Below are 19,818 nucleotides of genomic sequence, written 5' to 3'. Positions count from 1 at the left end.
TCTCTCTCCGTCCTCTCTGTATCTCTGTCTCTGCTGTATCTCTGCTCTCTGTATCTCTGTCTCTCTGTATCTCTCCTTGCTCTTTCTGTCTCTGTCTTCTCTTCTCTCTCTGTCTCTCCTGTACTCTGTCTCTCTGTCATCTCTCTTCTCTCTGTCTCTCTGTCTCTGTCTCTCTCTTCCTTCTCCCTGTCTCTTCTGTATCTCTGTCTCTCTGTATCTCTGTCTCTCTGTATCTCTCTCCTTTCTCTCTGTCTCTGTCTCTCTTCTCTCTCTGTCCTCTCTGTATCTCCTTGTCTCTCTGTATCTCTCCTTCTCTCTGTCTCTGTCTCTCTTCTCTCTCTGTCTCTCTGTCTCTTCTGTATCTCCTGTCTCTCTTGTATCTCTCTGCCTCTGTCTCTGTCGCTCTGTTCCTCTTCCTTCTCTCTGTATCTCTGTCTCTCTCTGTATCTCTGTTTCTCTGTATCAATTCAATTCAAGGGGCTTTACTTGGCATGGGAAACAGTGTTAACATTGCCAAGCAAAGTGAGGTAGATATATAACAAAGTGAAATAAACAATAAAAATTAACAGTAACCATTACCACATACAGAAGTTCAAACAATAAAAGCCATTACAAATGTCATATTATATATATACAGTGTTGTAACAATGTACAAATGGTTAAGCACACAAGTTAAAATAAATAAACATAAATATGGTTGTATTACAATGGTGTTTGGTTCTTCCTGGTTGCCCTTTTCTTGTGGCAACAGGTCCACAAATCTTGCTGCTGTGATGGCACAACTGTGGAATTTCCACCCAGTAGATATGGGAGTTTATCAAAATTGGATTTGTTTTTCCGAATTCTTTGTGGATCTGTGTAATCTGAGGAAATATGTCCTCTCTAATTGGTCATACATTGGGCAGGAGGTTAGGAAGTGCAGCTCAGTTTCACACCTCATTTTGTGGAGTGAGCACATAGCCTGTCTTCTCTTGAGAGCCATGTCTGCCTACGGCGGCCTTTTCTCAATAGCAAAGGCTATGCTCACTGAGTCTGTACATAGTCAAGAGCTTTCCTTAAGTTTGGGTCAGTCACAGTGGTCAGGTATTTCTGCCACTGTGTACTCTCTGTTTAGGGCCAAATAGCATTCTAGTTTTGCTCTGTTTTTTTTGTTAATTCTTTCCAATGTGTCAAGTAATTATCTTTTTTGTTTTCTCAATGATTTGGTTGGGTTCTAATTGTGCTGTTGTCCTGGGGCTCTGTGGGTGTGTTTGTGTTTGTGAACAGAGCCTAGGACCAGCTTTGCTTAGGGCAACTCTTCTTTCCAGGTTCATCTCTCTGTAGTGATGGCTTTTGTTATGGAAGGTTTGGGAATCGCTTCCTTTTAGGTGGTTGTAGAATTTAAACGGCTCGCTTTTTCTGCGGATTTTGATAATTAGTGGGTATCGGCCTAATTCTGCTCTGCATGCATTATTTGGTGTTCTACGTTGTACACGGGGATATTTTTGGCAGAATTCTGCATGCAGAGTCTCAATTTGGTGTTTGTCCCCATTTTGTGAAATCTTGGTTGGTGAGCGGACCCCAGACCTCACAACCATAAAGGGCAATGGCTCTATGACTGATTTTCAAGTATTTTTAGCCAGATCCTAATTGGTATGTTGAAATTTATGTTCCTTTTGATGGCATAGAATGCCCTTCTGCCTTGTCTCTCAGATCGTTCACAGCTCTGTGGAAGCTACCTGTGGGATGCTCGCTGATGTTTAGGCCGAGGTATGTATAGTTTTTTGTGTGCTCTAGGGCAACGGTGTCTAGATGGAATTTGTGGTCCTGGCGACTGGACCTTTTTTGGAACACCATTATTTTGGTCTTACTGAGATTTACTGTCAGGGCCCAGGTCTGACAGAATCTGTGCAGAAGATCTAGGTGCTGCTGTAGGCCCTCCTTGGTTGGTGACAGAAGCACCAGATCATCAGCAAACAGTAGACATTTGTAGATATGGGAGTTTATCAAATATTGGATTTGTTTTCTAATTCTTTGTGGATCTGTGTAATCTGAGGGAAACATCTGTTTCTAATATGGTCATACATTTGGCAGGAGGTTAGGAAGTGTAGCTCAGTTTCCACCTCATTTTGTGGGCAGTGAGCACATAGCCTGTCTTCTTATCAGAACTTAGGATAAGACCCAGATGCTAGAGTCACAGATGTTTATTGACCCAAACAGGGGGCAGGCAAAAGATAGTTCAAAGGCAGGCAGGCTCGGGGTCAGGACAGGCAGAGGTTAGTAAACAGGTCAGAGTCAGGCAGGTACAGAACGGCAGGCAGGCTCGGGGTCAGGATAGGCAGAGGTTCGTAAACCGGTCAGAGTCAGGCAGGAATGGTCAGAATCTGCAAAACTAGGAAACAGAACTTGAGAAAGCAGGGAGACGGGAAAACACACTGGTAAGACCTGACGATACAAGACGAACTAGCAACAGCCAAACAGAGAACACAGGTATATATACACTGGGGATAATGAGGAAGATGGGTGACACCTGGAGGGGGTGGTGACAAGCACAAAGACAGGTGAAACATGAGGATGTGACACTTCTCTTGAGAGCCAGGTCTGCCTACTGAGACCTTTCTCAATAGCAAGGCTATGCTCACTGAGTCTGTACATAGTAAAAGCTTTCCTTAATTTTGGGTCAGTCACAGTGGTCAGGTATTCTGCCAATGTGTACTCTCTGTTTATGGCCGAATAGCATTTAGGGCCAAATAGCATTTGCTCCGTTTTTTTGTAATTTTTTTCCAAAATGTCAAGTAATTATCTTTTTGTTTTGGTTGGGGCTAATTGTGTTGCTGTCCTGGGCCTCTGTTTGTGTTTGTGAACAGAGCCCCCAGGACCAGTTTGCTTAGGGGACTCTTCTGCAGAGTCTCAATTTAGTGTTTGTCCCATTTCGTGAATTCTTGGTTGGTGGAGGTCCCCAGATCTCACAACCATAAAGGGCAATGGGTTCTATAACTGATTTCTCTCTGTCTCTCTCTGTCTTTCTCTGTCTCTCTCTGACTCTCTCTCTCTCTGACTCTCTCTCCATCTCTCTCTGTCTCTCTCGGACTCTCTCTAACTCTCTGAAATCTCTCCATTTCTCTCTCGTCTCTCTCGTCTCTCTCTCCCTCTCTCTCCTCATCTCTCTCATCTCTCTCTCTCTCTCTCTCTCTCTCTCTCTCTTCTCTTCTCTCTCTCTCTCTCTCTCAAATTCAATTCAATTCAATTCAAGGGGCTTTAATATTGGCAATGGGAAACATGTGTTAACATTGCCAAAGCAATGAGGTAAGAAAATACACAAAAGTGAAACAAACAAAACGAATTAAAGTAAACATTACACATAAGAAGTTTCAAAGTTTCAAGAAGTCTCTCTCTTTGATTATCTCTGTCTCTCCGTCTCTCTGACTCTGTCTCTCTGACTCCTCTGTCTCTCTCTCTGTCTCTCCCTGTCTTCTCCCTGTCCTCTCTGTGACCTCTTTCTCTTGTCTCTCTATGACTCTCTCTATCTCTCTCTCCATCTCCCTCTGACTCTCTTTGTCTCTCTCTGACTCTCTCTGCCTCTCTCTCTCTCTGTCTCTCTCTCTGTCTTCCCTGTCTCTCCCTTTGTCTCTCCCTGTCTCTTCCTTGGTCTCTCCTGTCTCTCTCTGTCTCTCCATCATTACAACTGTTGTGTAAAATTGCCATATTCAATGGAGCCAGTATCTTATGTCTGTGTCCCACTGTGTGTAATGCAAGAAACCGATCAGAGAAGGAAGAAGGAGATGCTTTAAAATAGGCCATGGACAGACAGACACTTTGTTACAGACAGACACCCTGTTACAGAGTCTGTTACAGACAGACACTCTGTTACAGACAGACACTGTTACAGACAGACACCCTGTTACAGAGTCTGTTACAGACAGACACTCTGTTACAGACAGACACTGTTACAGACAGACACTCTGTTACAGACAGGCACTGTTACAGACAGACACTCTGTTACAGACAGGTACTGTTACAGACAGACACCCTGTTACAGAGTCTGTTACAGACAGACACTGTTACAGACAGACACTGTTACAGACAGACACTCTGTTACTGACAGACACTGTTACAGACATCGACTGTGTTTCAGACATCGACTGTGTTTCAGACAGCAACTCTGTTTCAGACAGACACTGTTACAGACATCGACTCTGTTTCAGACATCGACTCTGTTTCAGACAGCAACTCTGTTTCAGACATCGACTGTGTTTCAGACAGCGACTCTGTTTCAGACAGCGACTCTGTTTCAGACAGRGACTCTGTTTCAGACAGCAACTCTGTTTCAGACAGCAACTCTGTTTCAGACAGCAACTCTGTTTCAGACAGCGACTCTGTTTCAGATAGGGACTCTGTTACAGACAGCAACTCTGTTTCAAACAGCGACTCTGTTACAGACAGATACGTTTGTGACAAAGCTCTTCTCTGTGAGGTTGTCTGTGTCATGCTGAGATAATACTTCCTGAAATCAAGGGAAATGACATACTGTACATATTACAGACTAAGACTAAAAGGAAACATAATAGGGAACATTACAGAACACCGTAGTAGTTCATTAGATAATATAATGTCATGTGTTTGTGTATTTCATGCCTGCTTCCTTTATGGAGAGGGTGCTGTATTGTACAATAGGAAGGTAGATAGGAGAGTGATGGTGGAGAGGTATTCATGTGATTGTGCATTAGAGCAGACATTATTCCAGTCATATGTATTCAGTGTACTCACCGTTGTAAGACAGGGATTTATATTTCAATCTTTTCAGTTTAAAAAAAATGAATGTGTTTTTGGATCTTGAATTGTTGATGAGCGGTTGAGTACCTTCCGAAAGTATTCACACCCCTTGAATTTTTCCACATTTTGCTGTGTTASAGTCTGCGTGTATGGATTACATTTAGATTTTGGGTCCCTGGTTTAAGCATAATGTCAAAGTAGAATCATGTTTTTCTTCAAGTATTCAACATCTTCAAGTATTCAACATCTTTGTTATGGCCAGCCTAAATAAGATCATTAGTGAAAATGTGTTTAACAAGTCACATAATAAGTTGCATGGACTCACTCTGTGTGCAATAATAGTGGTTAACATCATTTTTTTTATGTCAACCTCATCTCTGTACCCCACACATACAATCATCTATAAGGTCAATTAATCGAGCAGTGACTTTCTAACACAGATTCAACCACAAAGACCAGGGAGGTTTTCCAATGCCTAGCAAAGAAGGGCACCTATTGGTAAAAAAGTTATAAACATACATTGAATATCCCTTTGAGCATGGTGAAGTTATTAATTACACGTTGGATGGTGTATCAATACACCCAGTCACTACAAAGATACAGGCGTCCTTCCTAACTCAGTTACCAGAGAGGAAGGAAACCACTCWGGGATTTCACCATGAGGCCAATGGTTACTTTAAAACAGTTACAGAGTTGAATGGCTGTGATAGGAGAAACCTGAAGYTGAATCAACAACGTTGTAGTTACTCCACAGTACTAACCTAAATGACAGAGTGATAAGAAGGAAGCCTGTACAGAATACAAATAATGCAAAACATGCATCCTGCTTGCAATAAGGCACTAAAGTAAAACTACAAAAACTTTGGKAAATAAATTAACTTTGTGTCCTGAATACAAAGTGTATGTTTGGGACAAATCCAATACAACACATTACTGAGTACCACTATCCATATTTTCAAGCATGGTGGTGGCTGCATCATGTTATGGGTATGCTTGTCATCTGCAAGGATTAGGGAGTTTTTTAGCATAACAATAAACTGAATTGAGCTTAGCACAGGCAAAATCTTAGCGGTAAACCTGGTTCAGTCTGCAATCCAACAGACACTGGGAGACAAATTCACCTTTCAGCAGGACAGTAACCTAAACACAAGGCCAAATATACACTGGAGTTGCTTACCAAGACGACATTGAATGTTCCTGAGTGGCCTAGTTACAGTTTTGACTTAAATCTATGGCAAGACTTGAAAATGGCTGTCTAGCAATGATCAACAATCAACTTGACAGAGCTTGAAGAATTAAAACAAATAATAATTTGCAAATATTGTACAATCCAGGTGTGCAAAGCTCTAAGAGACTTACACAGAAAGACTCAAATCTGTAATCGCTGCCAAAGATGATTCTAACATTTATTGACTCGGTGTCACGCCTGCTCCCGCTCTCCCTCTCTGGCGCTCGATGGCGCCAGGCTGCCCTTCGTTACGTACACCTGTCACCATCATTACACGCAGCAGCGCTCATTGGAGACTCCTTGATTTTGTATTTATTTTTGTACCCCTTTTTCTCCCCAATTTCGTGGTGTCCAATTGGTAGTTACAGTCTTGTCTCATCGCTGCAACTCCTGTACGGACTCGGGAGAGGCGAAGGTCGAAAGCCGTGCGTCCCCCGAAACACAACACAACCAAGCCGCACTGCTTCTTGACACAATGCTCACTTATCCCAGAAACCAGTCGAACCAATGTGTCGGAYGAAACACCGTACACCTGGCGACCGTGTCAGCGTGCACTGCGCCCGGCCCGCCACAAGACTCCTTCCCTTTGTTGATTGCCCCGTCTATTTCTGTCTGTTCCTCTGTTGGTTCCCCGTGTCAGCATTGGTGTCGTTATTTTTCCCCTGTCCAGACGCTGTTCCTGTTCTGTTTCATGTCCATTGTTCATTAAATGTTCTCCCTGTACCTGCTTCTTGTCTACCAGCGTCGCTCCTTACACTTGGGGATGTGAATTAATTTGATGAGCTTCGTCATTATGGGGTATTGTGTGTAGATGGGTGAGAAGAATATATATGAATTCAGGCTGTAACACAACAAAATGTGGAATAAGTCAAGGGGTATGAATACTTTCTGAAGGCATGGTAACAACCCACACAGGCAAAAATTCATAACAATAAATGAGACATAAGGAAATGAATATACAGAGAGTATAGTCATTCAAAAAGAATATGCTGACATTTGCAGGGTGCAATTTGAATTAGTCATAGCAACATCCCTCCAAAGTGTTCAGCTTGAGAGGATAACTATAGGGATTATGAATTAGAAGCACATCTTAATAGCAGCACTCATAGTGTAAAATAAATTACAGTTAGTAGTTAGTGAGTTCTAAATCCCTGAGGTAGTTCATAAGAGCAAAGTACTGAGTCAAAGGATACCTATAGCTGCACGTTTTTGTCTATGGTTTGAGAATGAGTACCTTTTTAGTTGTACTTTATGGTGCTGGGGAAATATTTAATTTATCCTACCAAAGGAAATGCTCTCATTCAGATATTATCTCCAATATCTGATGTAATGTAGTGTAATATAGTGTAATATTCACTAAAAGCCTGCTCAGTAGTAGACCCCACTGCTGCCACCAGTGGGGCATGGTTGTGTCCCAAATGGCATCCTACTCTCTATATAGTGCACTACTTTTTTAACCAGAGTACTATGGGTCCTGGTCAGAAGTAGTGTGCTGCATAGGGAATAGGGTGCCATTTGGAACACGAACCTAGGCTGGTGGTCTGTACTGGGGAGCCAGCTAATTGGCTAATAGGATATTCTGAAATATGCTTATGGTTTGATTGTGGCTCCCTGGTGTAAAATGTTATCATCGGTTCCTCAATTGTTGATTTTGTCCCTTTAGTAGCTCTTGTGGGATCTGTTGGTCCTGATGGTCTGGAGTTGAATGTGCAATTAATAGCAACAGTGGAATAATGGAATTATTTATTTCTTCCTTTCTTTCTTTCTCTCTATTTTTTCTTTCTGTGCAGATCGAACGTGTTATRTTCTGTGTCTTCCTGGAGGCGGACTACAGGATCTACAAGGAAAAAATCCTTCAAGTCTTCCAAGGTACGTCTGGTTCTGTTTCCAATATGCCTGCCATGGAATGTAGTGTCCCTGTCCTTCCTGAGTTTACCTGGGGCTATAAAGCAACATAACGTCTAACTTTAGTGTCATCAGATACTTTACAATGAGAGAAGGCCTTTGGATTAGTTGTGCAGTGTTTGTATTTGAGGGGCAACTCTAGAGAACAATCCTGTTGGACCAGCCAGCCAGCCAGTTCTCTGCTGAAAAGGGCATGTCTCTCTCAGGGAGTTCCAGGAAGCATTCACAACAAAGCAAAGCTGTCTCGCCGAGTCTCACAGAGACGATAGATAAACAAATGCACGTTATTTTCTGCCCCAAGTCTCTCCTGCCACCCAACCCTCCACACACAAGAACACACACACCCCTCCGCTCCCATCTCTGAGCCCTGAAGCCAGGAGCAACCAGTCACCATCTCTGATGGCRAGGGGACCATGGAGGATTAGAGCTAAAGGGCTATAGGGGTGTATGGGGGGCTGAAGGGTAGACAAGTCTGCTTCACCGTGCTAGCAATATCTCCCATGTGGCACCTATTCCCTCCCCATCTTGAAAATCCCAGGCTCTCCCATGTCTCTCTCTCTCGTTCAGAATCTCTCTCTGTGTCTCTGTTTGACTCTCTCTCACTCCATCTTCCCAACTCCTCGTCCCCTAGAAGGAATACAGAGTTTCAGGCCTTCATCTTCCTTCGACTCTCACATGGAGACTGTTTTGTTCCCCCCCACCCTTACCCTCCCTCTCTCTCCCTCTCTCTCCTTCCCAAATACTCCTGTCATCCACCTACTCTCTTCCTCCCTCCCTCGCTCTTTTCCTCCCTCTTCCCTCATGTTGCCTTTCTTCCTCCCTCTTTACTTTCCACCCTCCCTCCTTCTCTCCTCCCCTCCTCCCCTCTCCTTCTCTCCTTTTCTCCCTCCATCCCACTTCCCTGTTTTAACTCTTTGCTGGAAGATGACCTTCCCCCTACAGTGTGTGTAATGATATTGCCTGTCCCCGTGCACTGATGGAACGCCTTTTCATATTAATGTTGTGAGATGGATTTCTAGAGCTGTTGTTTCTGCCGTTATCACTCCCAAAGTGCCAGCAATAAGTACAATAAGTACATCTCCATCATCCAAATGCAATGTAGGCAGGAAACCTTTCACCACCTTACTAGTGTAGAGGAAAGCCTTGGGAAAGTTGTTCATTATTAGTTATCACACTCCCAAAGTCACCATGATGAGTCCATCTCCATCACTATAATGGAGTTTTAGCAACACGATCTCCAAAGAAAACACCATAACGTGTCATAAATGCAGCAAGAGAGATAAGGCATGGCTGGCGCTTTCAATTATGGCGTGTGGGGCCGTCTGTGGTATGTCTGTAGATTATGGAGTATGTTAGCTGTCAGTCAAACTGCGCAAAAGTGAAACCAAAACTAACCTTGACAGTTACATTTAGGCATTAATTCTGAGATTTTGGTCAAATGTAGCATTAGGGTTTAGTTACTTCAGATTGGTTAAGGTTAGGGTTAAGGCTTGGGTACGGGTTAAGGTTAGGGTTAAGGTTTTGGGTTAGGGTTAAGGTTTGTGTTAAGGATATTGGATAGGGTTAAGGGTTGGGTTAAAGGTTAAGGGTAGGGTTGGGTTAAGGTTTTGGGTTAAAGGTTAGGGTTATGGGGGTTGGGTTCAAGGTTAGGGTTAAGGTTTGGGTAGGGTTACGGTTAAGGTTAAGGTTTGGGTAAGTTGGGATAGGATTAAGGTTAGGGTTAGGGTTAAGAGTTTGGGTAAGGTTGGGATAGGGTTAAGGTTAGGGTTAAGGTTTTGGGTAGGGTTAGGTTAGGTTAGGTAGGTTTGGTAGGGTGGTTTAGGTTAGGGTTAAGGTTAGGTTAGGTTTGATAGTTGGTAAATGTTTGGATAGGGTATAGGGTTGGGTAAGTTAGGGTTAAGGTTAGGTTAAGGTTTCGGGTTAAGTTTGGGATAGGGTTAGGGTTAGGTTTGGGATAGGGTTAAGGTTAATGGTTAAGGTTAAGGTTAAGGTTAGGGTTAAAACAAAAATACAAAACAGGTGCCTAGCACTGGGATTGAACTCACAATCTTCTGAATCATACTGTAGCTTGCTGTTCAAGCCCATCCTGTGATCCTCTACCCCATCCACAATGCCCATGCCTAGCTCATCGATCATATTAAATCAGGGATAGGCAACTTTGATGAGGGTGGGGGACACCAAAAATCCCCCAGCCCCCCATTTTGCCATGGGGTGTAGAGAACATGTTGCCGTTTTAAAGCTAGTTTGCTGCAATTCTACACATTTTGTCATGGGATGGAGAGAAATGTTTTCAGTTTGTAATATGATATCTGAGTGAGACTGACTAACAGAATAAATGGCCGCTAGACTAATTTACCAATCTAAAAAAAAAATGCTGACATGGGCTAATTGAGAAACTATCATAACGATTGTTGATAAACAGCCACATTTTGAAATTACACCTTGTGTATTCTACTATTCCACCTAGCAACAGTAAGTTGAGTCACTGACTGAGTTCCAACATTTAAAAAAAACATGTATTATTTATTTTTMGGGGGAAATAGGCACTTGCGTTGCCCCTAGTGGAAATTAAGTCACACCATAATTTCACCATTTCAAGTAAGCCTAAATAGACAATAATCCATTCGAGTTTGGGCTGGGTTTTAGGTTTGGGTGAGGGAAAGGAGGAAAGAAAAGCCCTGCTATTGTTTTAATGTACAGGAAACCAGCAGAAGAGTTGTGAATACTAAGAGAAGATATCTAAGAGAAGATAACCAACTCCTCCTGAAACTACTGCTCATTGACATGCACAGACTTAAAAACTGATTGACCGACAACACTGTGCTATTGTACTATTGTAGCGCAGCAAAGCACACGGAAAGCTGTTATGTCTAGCTTGAGGTAATGGAAGATAACTCTTCCTGAAGCTACTTTTTATTGACGTGCAGTGACTTCTTAATGAGGTCTTGAGAGGTTCAAATAATGGAGAGAAATTCAATTGGAGACCTTTAGAGAAGGGCATGGCTGGAACAAGCAGAAGTGCCACACAGTGGTGTGCTTTCCCTCATCACACACACACACACACACACACACACACATTACATTACACACGACAGCCAGCACAGCACAACACACGACACACACACACACACACACACACACACACAGGAGCTTTCCCTCATCACACAGTCTGGGCTTTGATGTGACCTATGAGCTCACAGGTTAAGGGTTGCCTTTTCACTTCCTCCTGGGACACACCCCCTAAGTACCTTCCCCCCTCAAGCCCCTTCCCACTGTCTACCTCCCCCTCTGTCTGCTAAAGGCATCTGGTCTCTGACACCTGTTCAAAGCTTTCGCTGGATATCCAACACAGGAGAACCAAGAGTTGTCCCTTTCTTTAACCTACTGTAACTTAAAGAGAACCGAGAGCCCAGTCCTTTCCATTTTCACAACCTTGTTAAAGGTCCCGAAGAGTCAAAATCATGTTTTTCATGAAATTAGATGATATWTTTTATAAAACGAGATCAAATTAGGATTTTAATTCAGTTAAGTGAGCTACCTCTAGAACAGCTGGGGGTCCATGAGGAGAGAGTTGAGAACCACTGACTGAGTTAGTCAACCGTTCTCAATTGAGAAAAGGTCAAACATGAGTCTTTCACAAGACACTGTCCATGGTCATATGTAACATGTAATGACATAACACAACAGATCAGCTGGAATAATACTCTCACATGGCTACACAAAAACTKATTTTTCTAAATTGTTCAGCATTTCTATCTGAAAAAAACCCAGATTATGGCTGTTGTTTTAGTCAATCAAAAGGCTATTTTACATGGAAATCAGAATGACTGTTCYGGATCTATATCTTACCTTCAGATTTGTGAAGAGAATGGATCCTTTTATTCTGTCTGATCCATACAGTGTATGTGGTGTCATGGTGGAGAAGAGGTTGAGGACTGTTGAGTCGGTGACAGTAATGTGAAGTGGACTCGTGATGATTTAGTGTGTTTCTTCCGTCCAGAGGGAGCAGGCAGTCCGGACCACACGACTAGGGACAGGKACTATGACTTACTTTGCTCTCCGGAGCAGGGCGGCGTTGAAAGGAGCGATAACAGGGGTGGCATTAAGTGTTGAGGAGGATCAGCTGAAATGGAAGATTCCTGGTGTCTGTGACGCCTGGCGTTTGGTACGACACAGACCCGGTGTCTGTCCTGCTGAGTTTTGATGCAGAATCTTTGCCCAACAAGGTRAAGTTAGGATGTGTCAGTTATCTTGTGAGAGCTTTTGTTCTGGAAATACTACGGTGTTGCAGCTGTGTGTAGGATGGAGATTCCTAGATGTGAGAAGTGTGCWGGAGGCCATGAAAGGAGGGAATGTGTAGTATTGGTGGAGAAAGTGTGGCGGTGCCCATGAGGCTGGAGATCGGAGGAGTACAGTTAGGGGTTGCCAGGGTCAGAGTTGTACAGAAAGTGTTGTATGCTGAAGCAGTGAAGAGAGTGGTAGAGGAAGATGGGTACAGGGTGAGGGWTCCTGAGAGGATTCTTGWGAGTATGCAGAGACCAATAGAGAGGGATATGAATAATATGTGCTTCAGTAAGGGGTGTTTCTTAGCAATTAAAGCCATGGTTGTCAACTGTACTGCAGAAAATAGAGGTTGTTGTGGCAGCTGCAGAGAAGTACTTGGGATTGCGAGGTTTTACTGCAGAAGATTTGCAGGGGGTGTTGAGTGGTAATGTTCTGTCCTCCCAGACCGTTGGCCTGGAATAGAATTAGATGGGGTTCAATAGTGGAATGGGGTGGTGTTTTTAGTGAGGGCTAATAGTTGGCAGGGCAATTTTACTTTTACTTTTTCACAATTTTGTATTTACCGGAATTTAATGTAGGTAGGCCGTGACTGGCCTCACACTCCAGTACAGTAGGTGGCGGTGCATGCACCTACAAGTTTGATGGCAACCAAATCCCAAAGAAGAAGAAGAAGATTAACTGTGTTTGGCCATTATATTTTTGCCATAACTTTCTGACTGAAGTAACTGCCATAACTTTCTGACTGAAAAACAAAGCTTAGTTGTCATGGTTATGACATATGCAATGGTTAATCTCACAGTGTGAAGAATACTTGTCTTTTGCTTGAGCAGAATTGGAGCGGGAATCTGAGAGAACCAGAATTAGCTCGGCAGGTGTCCTTGATAGTGCCTGGGAGTAGATGTGTCGAAATAACCAGAGAATCCTAGCTCAACTCAGACTGTGCTCAAACTCTGTCGTAACACCTCATCATCACGGCTGGAGATAGACAGGCAGAGTGTGTGTGTGTGTGTGTCTGTGTGTGTGTGTGTGTGTGTGTGTCAGTCAGGCAGTTGCGTGGATCAGCGGGAAGAGACAGAGGAACACAGACAGACTACATGACACGTTGTGACTAAATCACACGGTGCTGTAAAGGCTTGTTCTATCACACAGTGTCATCTTCTCGCTTAGAACAGCCCAATTTCTCTCCTCCTCTCTGCGTCTCTCCTCAACTCACTGTAGCTAGAACATTCTCCCTCGACCTCATTCTATCTGTCTCTTTCTTCCTCACTCACCAACACCATTCCAAACTGCTGCTTATTGGCAATATCTCTCTCTCCTTCTTCTCTCCTTCCTCTCCTTCTCTCTCTCTCTCTCTTCTCTTCCGCTCTCTCTCTCTTCTCTTCTCGTTCTTGCTTCTCGCTCTCTCTCTCTTCCTTGTACTTCTCTCTCTCCTCGTCTCTCTCTCTCTTCTTCTTTTCTCTCTTCTTATTGTTCTCTCCTCTCTCTCTTCTCGTCTCTCTCTTTCTCTCTCTTCTCCGCTCTCCTCCTGTACTCTCTCTCTCCTCTACTCCCTTCTTTCTCTCTCCTCTCGTCTGCCTCTCTCAACTCTCTCTCTCAATTTCTCACATTTCGTCTCTCACTCTTCTCTCTCTTCTCTCTTCTTTTATCTCTCTCTCCTCTCTCTCTCTCTCTTCTCTCGTCGTCTCTCCTCTCGGATCTCTCTGTCTCTCCTCTCTTCCTTCTCATCTTTCATCTTTCTTTTGTTTGCTCTCTCGTCTCTTTTCTCCTCTGATCTTCTTCTCTCTTCTTCTCTTCTCCTTCTTCTCTCTCTCTCCTCTCCTCCTTTCTTTCTCTCTCTCTCTCTCCCTCTCTTTTCTCTGTCTTTCTCTCTTCTCTGGTTCCTCTGCTTGCTTCATCTGTCTTACCTCTCTGTTCTGCTTCTATCTCCTTCTCTCTTCTCTCACTCTCGTTCTTCTCAGCATCTCTTTCCCTTCTTTCCGTTTCTCTTCTCTTCTCTCTCTTCTCTCTCTCTCCTCTCTCTCTCTCGTCCTCTCTCCCTCTGTCTGTCTCTCTGTCTCTCTCTCTCTGTGTTCTCTCTCTTGTCTCTCTACACACACCTTACCCCCCACTACCAACATCTGACCAACGTCATCACCTCTACTTCAGCGTGTCTAGACAAGAGAATAGCTTTTTTCTTTCTCTCCTCCTCTCTTTTCTCATTGTGATGTATTGTGTTGTATGTTTGTGTCCTCAGTGGCATTAGTTTTACCCGTCAAGTAACAATGAATGCAGAGGGACCAGTAAACAGGGCATTTGCATACGGGAGATTGTTTCATTACAGTGTGCCTCCCAACAAGCTGTTGATATGAGAAACATTGGTGCCAAGATGAGACCTCGCCATGCTTTACTGTTATAGGGACGGGAAAAAGTATGTGCTGCATCTTAAACACTAATACAGGTTACACAGATACACACGTCCTCTGGATCTACACAGATACACACGTCCTCTGGATCTGTCTCTTATACACATCTAGATGTGTATAAGAGACAGGATCTACACAGATACACATGTCCTCTGGATCTACACAGATACACACGTCCTCTGGATCTACACAGATACACATGCTGTCTCTTATACACATCTAGATGTGTATAAGAGACAGCTGTAAGTCACTTTGGATAGAAGTGTTGCTAAATGACATATACAGTAGATGGACACTATAACTACATTGAACAATGTCTCCAAAAACCTAGTGACTCCAGAGGATATATGCTATATTTGTACTCTAATTAGAAAATCAGTAATTGGATAATTAAAATCATTGATGAGTAAAATCATTCACTTGATTAATACATAGTCATCTTAATTGATATCATAAATCATTTGGCATTATATTAGCATGTGTGTGCGCACACACACACACACACACACACACACACATACACACACACACACATTATTAGCCTTGACAGTCATACACTCTTAGAAAAAAGGGGTTTTCTGCTGTCCTCATAGGAGAACACTTTTTGGTTCCAGGTAGAACCATTTTTGGTTCCAGGCAGAACTATTTTGGGTTCCAATGTAGAACCATCTGGGGTTCTACATGGAACCCAATAGGGTTCTACCTGGAACCAAAAGGGTTCTATCCGGATCCAAAAAGGTTATTCAAAGGGTTCTCCTGTGGGGACAGCCAAAGAGACATTTTAGATTCTAAATAGAGAAAAAGGTGCTAAGTGTGTATTGTCCGTAGTATTATTAGTAACCATATTAGCGTTTCAATTTAATGAATGTTTTATTTGGTATGATTGAGGGCATGGATTGGCATTCATATTGTCCTATTATTTATGTGTGAAAATGGAGCATGCTTTGGCACATAGTCCTTTTATTTGTAACCATATTAGCAAGGATTTAAATGTAATTCATAATTCCTGCACTTTGATTGAAGACTTGCATGCTTTGGCACATTGTCCTTTTATAGTTTTGTGACTGTTCTCCACGCTTTGGCACATTGTCCTTTTATAGTTTTGTGACTGTTCTCCACGCTTTGGCTGGCACATTGGTCCTTTATAAGTATTATGTGACTGTTCTCCGGCAACGCCTTGGGCAGACAGATAATGCTCCTTCTTTATTTGTAGACCGTGGTAGGTTCTTTTGCAGCCGTCACGTGGTTTGGAGTGGTATATTATGTTTGACATTGAGTCTCAGTGTGTTAGCGTACTTTAAAATGATCTGGGTGAATGGACTCACACACTGCTGGTGCTCTGTCTGTTGGCTGGTCTGTCCTGTCGCTGTCTGTCTGTCTGTCTCTGGCTGCTGTCCTGTCTGGCTGTCTGTCTGTCTGTCTGGTCTGACTGTCTGTCCTGTCTGTCTGTCTGTCTGTCTGTCGTCTGTCTGTGCGTCTGTCGCTGGTCTGCTGTCTCTTGTCTGTTGTCTGTCTATCTCTTCTCTCTCTCTCTCTCTCATCTCGTCGGTCTCTCTATCTCTCTCTCTCGTTCTCTCTCTCTCCTTTCCGCACCGCGAACGCCACGCACGCACGACACGGCATCCGGCGCACTAGCACCCGCACGGCATATAGCACACCGATGTGTCCTTGCGCTTATTTCACCTGGTCCAGCCAGCATTTCTGGATTCCTATCCACACGCAATCTAGGACATACTTCATTCTTTTACTCATTTGTTCACACAGCACCTCGGCTTTTGTAGCACTATTTCCTATGCTGACGATCACGTCACCATCATCACTATTTGCTTTTTCCCCTTTCCACTTCGGCTCCACACCATTCTAGTCACAACCATTCATGACAGTTCGTAGGTGACAGACACCACACACACACACACAACAACGGACACACCAACGTTAGAGACACTGGGTCCATGTGAAGGCCACAAGGAGCGTTGGCCTGGTTCGATTCGCCCTTCACGATTACCTCTGGGCACACCATCCAGGCAAGGGCAGATATTTAATATGGCTCCCGGCCTATCTCATATCTGCCTCTCACTATTCCCCTCACACGCGTCACCTGCTTCTCCCTCTCCGGCCGCCCTCCGTGCGCTAGTTCTCTTTCAACAACCTGGCTTTTTCCTTTCGGGCTTCATTTTGGCTTGTACACTGCTGGGTGTATGTTACTAGTGCTAAACGTACTCTGCCCATCTGGCACAATGAGGGAGCATGCACTATTGTCGTTCATTTTCGTACCCTGTACATCCATTTACACTGATAGGCTCACACATTGAGGACACGACGAGATACTTCCATGGCTACTCACTACTGGTTCGCACTTACAGATCATAGCAGACGACCATGCTTCACGTATACTTCTGGCGCATGTGCTATAGTGGCACTTGCTATAAAGACTGGCGATACACATTAGTGGTGTGGGAACAAGTACTACGGGGGCGGTCACGCTTGTATACGGTCTATCTCACGTGTACGCGGCTTTTTCCTGCGGCAAGCCCTGTGGAGCGTCGCGAGGACCTGTTGTGCCGTTGCCGCCGTCTTTCATCCTTTGGACCTGCGTGCGCGGTTGGATCTTGTCGAGAGGCACGCGGGGGGGTAGTGAGGGGGTCAGATGCGAGGACGCAAGCACGGTATTCCACCTGGGCGACGCACCGCGCCAGAGGACTTGGCGAACCATACATCTGAAGCTAAGTGTCGGGTGTTCCGCATTGTGTTGTGAGAAATGATTTGTCTAGGACCGTAGGACACGCTGTCGGTTCTGGTGTAGGGTGTGACTGTGGTATTGTGGGATTGTGTTGTGTTGGGTGCTGTGTCGCGTTGCGTTGGCGGTGTGTTTCGAGGCAGTACGGAAGCTCGAGAGTGACTGGCATTGTCATCGTGTGCATGGACAATCGGCCGCACGAGGTTGTTTTCTGGATCTACGCGACTTTCTCGCCCAAGGACCCATTCTTCGGGTATGCCTGGTCTGCCTGGACTGCCATCCTGCTCACTTATCACCCACCGACGTCCGGGGATTACTTTACTCTTTCTTCTGCCCGCTTGTGTTTTGTGTTCATTGCCCTGGTTCACTGGTTTGTACCTGCACTTTTGTCTACATGGGCTACTGTCACCTAATCCGTCAGGTACGCCTTTGCGTACCCCTTTTTTTACCTCTGATTTTGTGTTGGAATTCCACGCGACCGTTATCTTTTACCTCTGTACTTATTCAGTTTCGTTTCTGCCATTTTTTTCCTGAAGTATTTCTGTCTTTGGTTTGGCCGCTACATTTCCTGGCTGTTGACCAGGTGCGCCGCTATGTCCGTATCAGCAGCTGGTTCACACCTGACGCCTACTCCTGTTGTTCTTCTGCGCAGTTGCTCACTTTGACATGGCCTGCCCACTTACGCTTCAGGGCTCTCCTCTGCCGGCATTAGTCGACCTGTATCGCGAGTAGTCAGGACTGCTCCCCCTGTGCCGTCCTCTGGCCGCTACTTGTGCCACACCCAGCCATGACCTGCCTCGTGCCTGGCCCCGACACTGGAATAGCCCACTGCCATCGACAGTTCTGTCGTCCGGCCCTTGGGCTGGCACGGATCTCTCAGCTGGCACCACAGCCGGCTGGCGTTGCATAACGTCCCCGCACCTGTCGCTTCCTTCCCCATCTAACTTTCACCAGGATGTTATTGACCACCTCAGCGCTCCTCGTTTCCCCACAGTCATTCTGTTGCCTGTTGATGCAAATTGCTCCTGCTTACAACGTGACGTCCCACGCGCCTAGCGGCAAAGCGCATCCGCGCCGTCCGACCGGTGTAACAGCTGGCTAACGAAACTGACCTCGTTCAAAAACATTTAAATGCTTCGCCTAAAAGCTCAACGTGGCGGTGCACTGGAAACTTGCAGATGTTGGTGGTGAACTGGGTCGCAATATCTGGTGTTGGTGGGCCTGGGTCGTCAATAACGTGGTTGGTGGTGACGGTCGTCACATTGTGTGGTGACGTGTCGGCAAAAGTGGGGTGGGACGGTGTCGTCAATAGTGGTGGTGGTGAACTGTGTCGTCAATAGTGGTGGTGTGACGTGTCGTTCAATTAGTGAGGGTGGTGAACTGTTCGTCAATAGGTCGACTAGTGTCGTCAAATCAGTGGTGGGGTGACTGGTGTCGTCAATTAGTGGTGACTGTGTCGTCAATAGTGTTGGTGTGACGGTGTGTCATAGTGGTATCGTGTCGTCATAGTGGTGAACTGTGTCGTGCATTATGGTTGGTGGTGACTGGTCGGCAATAGGGTTGAGTGTCGTCATGAAGTTATGAACCTAAGTGTTCGTCATAGTAGGTGTGGATGATCGTGTTCGAATCAACAGTGTGGCCGTGGTGAGCTGGTGCACTAGTGTACTGTGTCGTGCATTATGGTGACTGGTGTGCATAGTGGTGGGGTGACCTGTGTCGGCAATAGTTGTGACTCGTGTCGTCCCATCAGAGGTAGGTGACTGTGTCGGAGCATAAGTCGGTGACTGTGTCTCATTAGTGGTGACTGTGCGTAATAAGTGGTGGTGGTGACTGTGTCGTCAATAGTGGTGACTGTGTCCAAAAAGTGGTGTGGTGACTTTTGTCGTGCAAAAGTGTGACTGGTGTCGTAAATCAGGGACGTGTGACGGCATAGTGGTGTGGTGATGTGTCGTCAATGAGTGGTGAGCGGTGACTGGGACGCTCAAGTGGTGCGATCTGGGTCGTCAATAGTGTGTGGACTGTGTTCGTCAATCAGGGTGGTGGCGACTGTGTCGATTCATAGTGGTGATGGTCGTCATAGTGTGGTGGCTGACCTGTGTCGTCAATAGGTGACTAGTGATCGTCAATAGTGGTGAGCTGTGCGTCAATAGTGGTGGGGTGACGTGTCGTCACTAGTGTGACGTGTCAGTCAACAGTGTGATAGTGTCGTCAATGTAATGATGACTGTTCATCAAGGGTGGTGAATGCGTGTAACGCAGTGTCCGTTCTCAGCTCGCCTACACTGTCGATCTAGCCGTTCGCGTAAAACGAGTGTTAGTATAACATGGGTGCCATTGGGACCACTTGAGGACTGAACACCGTGTACTGGCCTGCAGGCATTCGTGCGCTATTCTCGATCGCTCTTCCACTCCACCCCCCAGCTCAAGCTCTCTGTAGATGTGAATCCAGGCGCTGACAGCCTGCACCTGTCACTCCATGGTGCGGCAGCATGCCGGGTCTGCACTAGAGTG

The 19,818-nt window shown here is 45.0% G+C and overlaps 1 protein-coding gene across 2 annotated transcripts in view; it reads left to right on the top strand.

The window, feature by feature from the left end:
• Positions 1-19,818, top strand: part of macrod2 (mono-ADP ribosylhydrolase 2) — a 1,308,647-nt gene that overhangs the window by 1,209,379 nt on the left and 79,450 nt on the right. For both annotated transcript variants that reach the window (XM_024007574.2, XM_070448731.1), the window contains exon 9: positions 7,771-7,849. In XM_024007574.2, coding sequence (XP_023863342.2) covers positions 7,771-7,849 — 79 coding nt within the window. The remainder of the gene's footprint in view (positions 1-7,770; positions 7,850-19,818) is intronic.

This window comes from Salvelinus sp. IW2-2015, linkage group LG18 (genome assembly GCF_002910315.2).
Source record: "Salvelinus sp. IW2-2015 linkage group LG18, ASM291031v2, whole genome shotgun sequence".
NCBI lineage: Eukaryota > Metazoa > Chordata > Actinopteri > Salmoniformes > Salmonidae > Salvelinus > Salvelinus sp. IW2-2015.
The sequence above is the reverse complement of the archived record's forward strand: the minus strand, read 5'-3'. Positions and strand labels throughout refer to the sequence as shown.